This window comes from Brachycentrus maculatus, unplaced genomic scaffold (genome assembly GCF_059751285.1).
Source record: "Brachycentrus maculatus isolate JH-2025_06_01 unplaced genomic scaffold, ASM5975128v1 h1tg000229l, whole genome shotgun sequence".
NCBI lineage: Eukaryota > Metazoa > Arthropoda > Insecta > Trichoptera > Brachycentridae > Brachycentrus > Brachycentrus maculatus.
Genome location: NW_028280980.1, coordinates 41,749 through 51,987, shown reverse-complemented (window position 1 = coordinate 51,987; position 10,239 = coordinate 41,749). Strand labels below are relative to the sequence as shown.

Below are 10,239 nucleotides of genomic sequence, written 5' to 3'. Positions count from 1 at the left end.
ACGCACCTATGCGAAGAAAGATGGACAAAAGCACAAGCCAATCATCGTTTTATCACGCTAACTGAAGTGCTGTAAAATTCCGTGTAGTGCACAAACGCCCATATGTTGGAAAATATTCATGAAATGTTTAACATAAAAACATTTTTTTTGTCAACGAGGTTTATTCATTTAATTTAATAACTATAAATAATAGAGATATTAAAAACTAATTGACTGGTGGAGTCGTAACTTCAGTGGATGTTGGTGATTGCGCTGCTTCTAATTGTTGAGCTTCGGCTACTCTTCTCGTCATTATATCTTGTTGTACATCTAAATAACTGCTCATTATCCTGTTATAGAAATTCAAATGTTTCCCAGCACAAGATTCTGTGCAATGTAACTGTAAAAAAAACATTATATAGTGAGTAAAAAATATATACATATTAAGATACACTTGTATTGTTAATATATTATTAGATTAAAACCAATATTTTTAGCTATTCCACTTTTATTTTTATTTGACCAGCGACCGGGTTTCGTCGTTACCGACATCGCCAGTCTGATGATGTCGGTAACGACGAAACCCGGTCGCTGGTCAAATAAAAATAAAAGTGGAAAAGCTAAAAATGTTGGTTTTAATCTAATAATATATTTAAAATGCAATTCCATCACGAAGTGTCAGTGGATAATATAAAACTTTGTATTATGTTTAATTATGCCGAATTTTTAATATAATTATTAAATAATGATTAAGTAAGTTTTATTTTCCAATTTTTACTAGGATGAATACAGAACAAACCAATTCCCAGCCATGGATTTTATATTAAGCTCTGGTTATATACGGGGAAACTTTGATAGAATAATATCAGACTGATACAAGTATTACTAATATTAACCATTCCAGGAGTACAGTAATTGATGTCCGACTTTCTCTGGGGAGTGGGTTTTTTATATTATATGCAGTTTTTTAACATTGTATTGTGAAGATAGAAATCATGTAAAAATAACTGAAATAAAAAATAAAGCTCACCATCTCTAGGTTTTATTTTATGACATAGTTAAATACAAATATCTACAGATAGTTTCATTCAAACCCTTATCTGCACCCCAATGGTTCATAGGGCACTGTATCATATAAATGCAGTGTTATCTTGATCATTAACACACGAAGGAAAGGTGATCAGCCCTCCATTTCAGGTACCAGTCCAGGGTAATATTGAATAAATATTACAGTGAAAAAGACCCCCCTCTGGGAATCGAACCCGGGACCTCCAGAACGGTAGCCGAGCATGCTGACCATTACACTACATATATCGTTAGTATACAAATTACATCTTACCAACTGATAGATAGACTTCGACGTTCATTAAGAAGAGAATAGTTAAGGACCTTAGGGTGAAAGATGTGGAAAAGTAAATGGAGGAAGGATAGCAAGTAGGATAAAAAGAAAAGCGGTAATGTCTAGTATACAATGGATGGAGGAAACAGAGCTTCGTTGCATTTTGGACATCAAATGGTATCAGCAAAATTTAAATCCGAATTCAATATTAAAACCAGGCGGGGATGACTGGATAATAGGGTATTAGATCCCAGGTTTGCACTCATGCAAAGGTTAAGCGTCTATTTATGTGGCACTTTGGTTTTCATATATCGCTCACTCCTTTCAAGAACGTCATAAATCAAAAATCGTGATTTTTCAGGAGAACGTTTTAAAAGTATAAAAATATAATACAATTTATTAAAAATAATTATCAAGCCAATTATTGAAATTTTTACTGTGCAACAGATCTTTTTAGGTCAAACCTGAAAGTTTTTTCTCCATTTGAAAAATAATTGGTATATTTAAAAAAATACTTAAACAATACCTTTTCTTCAAAATGCAAATACAACACTTTCTGCCCTATAGCGGGTAAATATTAAGTTTAAAATATGCCTCTTTTGCTGGGATATAGTACATTTTTTGGGCATTCCGAAAACATGCATAACTGAAAATTGGCGATTTTTGATTTATGACGTTCTTGAAAGGAGTGAGCGATATAAGTTCTTATTTTTATGACAATTCAGGAACAAGAGGTTATGTAAAAACATATTGGATATTAGACTTACTTCATCTTTATCAAGTTGCCTTGAATTGAAATTATTAACGCATTTTGAAAAACACTTCTCTGTAGTCTCGTTGTAAAGAAGCATGAAGTCCCTAAACTAAAAAAGAAATAAAGTAATCAGAAGTGTTAAAGCAGACACAAATATTAAATGGAAAAAATAGTGGAATTATACATACATTGCGTAAATTTATTGTGTCCATTTTGAGAATTAAAAAAATATTATTTCTGTTATTTATTCATTAATAAAATGAGCCAAAGTCTATATTTTATATGGATGTTTACAAATCGCTCACACAAATATATGGAGGTTATCTTTTGACATTTATTTCAACGACTAGTGCTGCTAGCCATATTGTAAAATTTGTTTCATTATTCAGGCGATAATAGCCTTTAAAAATATTAATAATAAAGACTACTTTTATAACTCATGAAGAAACGTAACGCCTTAAATTAAATAATAGAACGTAAGCTAAAGTGAATAAGGGTTATTATTGAATTCGTAAAATTATTTTTTGTTTAGATTTTAATTTTTCTTTTTCAAACGTCAAATAACCATGTGCACATGTCGCTGCTCGATACGAAAATTTTGAATCACCGATTGCAGTTGATGTTTTAGTGTTATTGCGAAAAATTGTATTATTCCCGTACTTCTAGAATTCTAGATGACTTTCTATTTAAGATGACATCTTTCCATGATGAAGTTGAAATAGAAGATTTTGAGTACGACGAAGAAACTGAGGTCTATTATTACCCTTGCCCTTGCGGTGATAGATTTCAGATATCGAAGGTAAAATGTTATAAGACTTGTTTATTATTTTATTTTTTTCATAAATAATATTAAAATGATATACGTTTTTATTTTTTTAAATTACTAACAATTTATTTATTTTTAGGACGAATTGGTAGCGGGCGAAGAAATTGCTACCTGCCCGAGTTGTTCTCTTATCATCAAAGTAATTTACGATCAGGTAAGCTTCTTTGATATCAGTTAGGTGTTTTCTGCATCTAGCTTACAACTTGTTCTTCAGCTATTTTTAATTTATCAACCGTTTGATTCCTTCGTAAAAAATGTTTAAATAAATATTATCTCTTGTGGGTTTTTGCCATTTGCATTGACCATAGTTTTTTGTACAAATGAAATTACGATCAGTGGATTTGTTTTCACAAAAACCAATTTGTGACCAAAAAACCATAATCAAATTTCGTTGTTAGATCAGCAACATTTATTATTTAAAAATTTTACTGTTTTTAAACTGACTATAACAATCACATCCTCAACAAATGTCGGTATAAAATGTCAAAAAAGTTTTGTAATTAGTAAATACCTTTGATCTTGCATGCTCAAATACACGTTATTTATTTATACCTACCAATTAATTGAATTCTCCAGGAAAAGTTTATTTATACCTACAAATTTATTGAATTCTCCAGGAAAAGTTTATTTATACCTACCAATTAATTTTTAATTCTTCAGGAAAAGTTTATTTATACCTACCAATTAATTTAATTCTTTAGGAAAAGTTTATTTATACCTACCAATTAATTTAATTCTTTAAGAAAAGTTTATTTATACCTACCAATTAATTTAATTATTCATGAAAATTTATTTATACCTACCAATTAATTGATTTCTCCGGGAAAAGTTTATTTATACCTTTTAATTTATTGAATTCTCCAGGAAAAGATTATTAATACTTACCAATTAATTGAGTTCTCAGGAAAAGTTTATTTATACCTATTAATTTATTAAATTCTCCAGGAAAAGATTATTTATACCTACCAATTAATTGAGTTCTCCAGGAAAAGTTTATTTATACCTATTGATTAATTGAATTCTCCAGGAAAAGTTTATTTATACCTACCAATTAATTGAGTTCTCCAGGAAAAGTTTATTTATACCTACCAATTAATTGGGTTCTCCAGGAAAAGTTTATTTATACCTATTAATTAATTGATTTCTCTAGGAAAAGTTCCAAGCTGAAATAGAAGAGGTGTCAACAGACGACGATAAAAAGAAAGATCTTGTGAAAGCTTAATTGAAATTTGTGTGATAATAGTAATAAATTAACCATTCAAAATGGCGGGAAGAGGCCGTGGTCGCGGAAACAACTCCTTTTTGACATTTGAACAAATGCAGTCCATGGGAATAGGACGAGGTGAAGTGATCTCGGGACCTAACATGGGTCCTCCACCATTATTTCCTAAACTGGAAAATAAACCTCTTCCTCTACAGGTAAAATAAACCTCTACCTCTACCTTGTCACTTAACCGCCCTACCCATACGACCGTCTGTAATACTTCCACTATATTATCGCCCGAAGTCGTATCCCGTACGTATCAGGTACAAAAAAGTATTTATTGAATTGTTGGGCAATATATCCAAAATAAAACAAGGTTTGTTAGATTGAATTCTACATTTATTTATGTATATGTTAATACGTGACGCGTTTCGTCTTCTTAGGACATTATCAAACACAGTGTTTGATAATGTCCTAAGAAGACGAATACATAAATAAATGTAGAATTCAATCCAACAAACGTTGTTTTATTTTGGATATATTACCCAACAATTCAATATGGAATTCTGCCAACTGTCTGCAGTTACAATAAATAAGTATTTATTGATTTGGCGTTTAATTTGTAGAACTCCATTTTGATTTATGAATTAATTTTTTAATCAAACTCAGATTTTTTAAGTACTAAGTTGTATTTTATTAAAAACACATAAAAATGAATACTGTGACAATTGTTTCGCCTAGTTATGGCATTTTCAAATGAATGTTTCGAAATCGACGTTAACAATTGGAAAGGTGATCAGCCCTCTGCTTCAGATACCAGTCTAGGGTAATATTGAATAATAAATATTAGAGTAAAAAAATCACATATATTTATATTACCCACCCCTGGGAATCAAACCCGGGACCTCCAGAACGGTAGCCGAGTGTGCTGACCATTACACAACGGAGGCGGACAGCTAATATTACCCCATATAATACAAAAATTATTTTTCTTATGCTGAATACTAAATTTCATTGCAGATGGATGTGGCGATGGATTATATGCTTATTTTAAAAAGGCAGTTTATTGACTTCTTACATGATTCTCCATCATTTGTCCTCCCGGTGACTGTGAAGACAGACATAGAAAGATATTCAGACAAGTATAAGGTAAAATAATAATCCAACTCAAAAAATTCAACCGAGACTAGCCATTTTTACTTGTATTATGCAAGTGTACTTTTTATAAGTCATACGCAATAAGTCCCCAGGATTTTCCTGCGCATGTAATTGTGCGCATTTGTATAAAGGCAGCTATAAATGCAAACGGTAAAAATGTTTTATCAATACACTATCTGCCGGAAGGGTAATTTTACCGTTTCACTCGACTGGTGGTGTTGGGCGGGAAGGGTAATTTCACCTTTTCACTCGACTCATCGTAAATTGTGTGTAAGTCATTTTTACGCATGACTTTTGCGGCATCTTTTGATCTCATATCGATGTATACAGTATGGTTAAATGTTATCACTACTTTTCAGAGATGTTTATCTCTATTATGAGCGCGATTCCGCCCGCACATAGTGTGTTAATAGAGAATGTAATATGATTAAAGAAAACACTTCGTTTTTTACCACTTGAGTTTTATTATAGACTACATGTTTCAGAAGTTAAACTTCCATCATTCAGGTCTGTATAATAACTAAAATATAAAATATAAAATTATTCTATAAATAAGGAGAGGGGAAAGTAAGGGGAAGGGGTTAGTCAAGGGACGGAGTTTGAAAACAAAGGAAAAATGGAAAGCAATGGTGAAGAATTTTGAAACAATATATTATTTAATAAATGATATTAATATATATCGCTCACTCCTTTCAAGAACGTCATAAATCAAAAAACTTGATTTTTCAGGAGAACGTTTTTAATGTTTAAAAATATAACACAATGTATTAAAAATAAATATCAAGCCACTTGCTGAACTTTTAACTGTGCAACAGATCTTTTTAGGTAAAATCTGAAGGTAATTTCTCCATTCGAAAAATATTTAGTATATTAAAAAAAAAAATTAAACAATACCTTTTCTTCAAAATGTAAAAACAACATTTTCTGCCCTGCAGCGGGTAAATATTAAATTAAAAATATGGCTCTTTTTCTGGGATATAGTACATTTTCTGGGCATTACGAAAACACGCACAACTGAAAATTGACGATTTTTGATTTATGACGTTCTTGAAAGGAGTGAGCGATATATAATATTAGAATTCAGGTTTTTTTGGATTTCTAAATTTTCAAGATATGTAATTCATAATTTGGCCTTTATATGGAACAAGGTGTAATAATTTTAATTTATGAGAGTGAAATGAGTGATTAGTATCTATTATATGATTTGCAAATTCCGAAAAATAATTACTAACAAGACCGCTATGATGTTCTTTAATTCTAATCTTTAAATTTCTCGCAGTTTGGCCAATATATTTTTTATCACAATCTCCACACGAAATTTCACAAACACCACTTTTTTGTAATAAATCAATTTTAGATTTTGAGTTATCGAGGATTTTATGTAAATTATTATTTGTATAATATGCAGGTTGGGTATGGGAGGGTAAGATTTTCGAAATTTGTAATATAATAATTTAAATGATTTGTGTATTTTAGGTGCTCTCTAATGAGGGTAAAAGCGTAAAGGAATCTACATTCTTCTGGCCACATATGCCGAGTGAACTCCGGCCACCACAAATGAGAAAAGGAAACCTCAATAAGGAGTCTAGAAAAAGAAAATTACCTAAGACTGTTGATATTGAAACTAGGTAAATTAAAAAAAAACTAACTAACTAACCATCGCGCCGCTTCCCGCAGGGGTAGGCAGAGAGAATAGAGCGCCAAACCACTCTGTCCTTGCAAACATTCTTCGCCTCTTCCACGTTCATGCATCTCCTCATACATACCCGCCGATTGTTACGACTCCTAACCTGACCACTTTCAAGTATTTGGCATACCTGATCGTGCCATATTTTTCTCGGTCTTCCTCTGCTTCTTTTCCCACTAACATTCGCCTCATAAATTTGTTTTACTGTTCTTTCGTCACTCATTCGTTCCACATGTCCAAACCATCTCAACACACCTTTCTTAATTTTATCGATAATGCTTATCTCAGCTTTGCATTCCTTCCTTATTTCGCTATTTGCACATCTATCATACATCGTTTTGTCGCACATTCTTCTGAGAGATCGCATTTCGGCTGCATTCAGTCTACTTTCATCCTTCTTTTGCCAACTCCATGTTTCACTTCCATACATTAGAACCAGGACTCCGTTGTGCACTGCCAGTTTAGCTTCCGCTGATAGGTTTTTATTTGCTGTAACTGATTTCAGTGCACCATTCACCAGGACTCCGTTGTGCACTGCCAGTTTAGCTTCCGCTGATAGGTTTTTATTTGCTGTAACTGATTTCAGTGCACCATTCACTTTGTTCCCAGCATTCACTCTCCTTTCTATGTCTTTATCAATCTTTCCATCCCTAGAAAACATACTACCCAAATACACGAAATCATCTACCTGTTCCAAAATCTCTCCGTTTACCATCATGTATTTCACATTCAGATCTGCATTCTTCTCTTTCAAAAACCATAATCTTGGATTTGCTAACATTCATCAATAAGTCACTTTCCTTGCACACATTATACACTTTTGTCACCCCTACTAATATGAAAGTAATTTTTATGCCATAGCTTGCTGCTTTATAAGTGAGAGTACATTCACTTTCAGGGGTGTGCATTCAGTCATTTGGGAAAAATGTACATATATTTGAGAGTTGGCACCATAAAATTTGCAATTTATTTTATTTCTAGATTGAAGAGGCTAATTTCGGTTTAGTTTTAAAGCAATATCAAGATATGGTCATTTGGAACACTTGTTACTATTATGATTTGGTTTATTCTGGGTTAATATGCCGTTGTGTGTTGATGCTTTTTGGTAGTCAATGTTTCAGCTGCTATTTTATGGGCTATTATCGGGGTGGTGAGTTGATGAATTATATTTGTTTAACCTTTTCCGGTCCATAAAAAAAATTAAAAAAATTCCACCAGGTCCACAATAGATTTACAGCATTACAGGGTTAAACAATACATCCAAGTTTTTTTAAAAGATAAAACTACACTTGGGTTAAAAATTTATTTTTATTTTGAATGTATACAATCTTGTCCGATCGTCCGCCTCCGTAGTGTAATGGTCAGCACGCTCGGCTACCATTCTGGAGGTCCCGGGTTCGATTCCCAAGGGGGGTAAAATAAATATTAGTGATTTTTTCACTGTCATATTTATTCAATATTACCCTGGACTGGTACCTGAAGCGGAGGGCTGATCACCTTTCCTTCATGTGTAAACGATCAAGATAACACTGCGTTTATATGACGCAGTGCCCTATGCACCATTGGGGTGCGGATAAGGGTTTTATTATTATTATTATTATGCAATCTTGTCTCTTATTATTACATTTTACACTAAATACGAGTGAGAAAAAAATATGTTTGCTTGTATTTTAACACTAAACTGATGTCATTTGGCATAGGACTCACCGGAATAAAGTCAATGTCGAATGACATTCGACATAAGACCGGAAAGGGTTAAGAATTACTCAAATTTTTTGTCCCGATGAAAGCCCACAATGGCAGCTAACGTTTTGTTTGAATAAGATTTTGTGCAAGTATCTAAATGCAAAAAAATATGACAAGCAGTAAATCTAGTATGCAGTAAAACCATTATTTTTTGTTAATTTTTCCAGGTTGAAAAAATTGGAGCAGAAGGAGCTAAGCGAAAAAGATGTGACTAAAGAAGGATCTGCCAATGTGGCCGACAAGAACGCTTCGGGGGATGAAGATGAACAGGATTCTGAGAAAGAGGAGCTGGAAGATCCTGACGAAGAGATGGATGACGGAACTGATTATGTAGACAACTATTTCGATAACGGCGAAGGTTTCGAAGATGAAGATGAGAATCTAGACGACGGACCAGTATACTGATTGATCTTTTCAGTCATATTATATTTTTAGATATTTATGTAATTATTGTATATTCTATAAGAAAAATGTTTTTATAAACTTGGGTCTTTATTTATTATTACCCTATTTTTTGTGTATTGGACAATGTAAGCAGTGAAATTTTTATATTATGGTTTTCAGATAAATATACAGATGTTAAACATTTAAATATATTTTTTTTATTGCATGTAAACACTGGATTTAACTCCCGAGGGCTATATATTGAGATATGTTAAAGATGTTTCAATAGAGACAAAGTATCTTTTTATACAAAAGAAGTATGAATGTAATAAAAGAAATTAAAATTTTGATACTTTGTTGATAAAATATTTTTTTATTTATTGTTTCGGCATTAACTTTGTGGTAAGACATGTTACAATGAATAAAGAAAACACTTGTTTTATACCACTTGAGTTTTTGTTAAAGACTACATGTTTCAGAAGTTAAACTTCCATCATTCAGGTCTGTATAATGTCTGATAATAGTTATTATATAGACCTGAATGATGGAAGTTTAACTTCTGAAACATGTAGTCTTTAATAAAAACTCAAGTGGTATAAAACAAGTGTTTTCTTTATTCATTGTTGATAAAATAGAATTTAAAAAAATCTATAATATGTAAAAATAAATCAAGAAAAACACTTATGTTATTAACTGTAATTGATTGCTGAGAATCGATATATCGACTCTGATATACTTTGCTTAAATACGGCTATCGATATGCCGACGATGACGCCTGTATATTTACGCAGTTGAGCTGAGAAGTTGTGTCACAGCGTGCGGATCACCAAAGTTCTGATTTGTCAGTAATATTCGCAAATAAACAATTTTACTAATTTTGAAAGGAAAATATATATATCGTTCATCAATCGAAAGATCGATAGTGAAAATTCCGAGGACAAGCTAATTTCACACGACATTGATACATTGTTGCGAATGAAAATGTCTTTTTTTTCCTCAAATTGCATTTATTTTTAGATAAGTATTTTTATTACAAGATACTGTTTTATTTGAGTAGTTTGATATGTTCTCTACTGATACCTGAAAGAAATATGAAAGATGAAAGTTTATAAATCCGGGGTTAAAAATAAAACAAATTTTATTATTACAATGAATTTATTGT

At 31.9% G+C, this 10,239-nt stretch overlaps 2 protein-coding genes across 2 annotated transcripts; both read left to right on the top strand.

Moving 5' to 3' along the window:
• The first annotated feature begins 2,505 nt into the window (after window positions 1–2,505).
• On the top strand, window positions 2,506–4,187 carry Dph3 (Diphthamide biosynthesis 3). Its single transcript, XM_088264510.1, has 3 exons — window positions 2,506–2,871; window positions 2,978–3,052; window positions 4,049–4,187. Exons 1-3 carry the CDS (start codon window positions 2,764–2,766, stop codon window positions 4,118–4,120), a joined length of 255 nt encoding a protein of 84 aa, XP_088120636.1. The 5' UTR covers window positions 2,506–2,763; the 3' UTR covers window positions 4,121–4,187.
• On the top strand, window positions 4,162–9,281 carry Polr3G (RNA polymerase III subunit G). The gene is made up of 4 exons (XM_088264508.1): window positions 4,162–4,317; window positions 5,123–5,251; window positions 6,737–6,888; window positions 8,861–9,281. Exons 1-4 carry the CDS (start codon window positions 4,162–4,164, stop codon window positions 9,096–9,098), a joined length of 675 nt encoding a protein of 224 aa, XP_088120634.1. The 3' UTR covers window positions 9,099–9,281.
• Window positions 9,282–10,239: the final 958 nt, after the last annotated feature.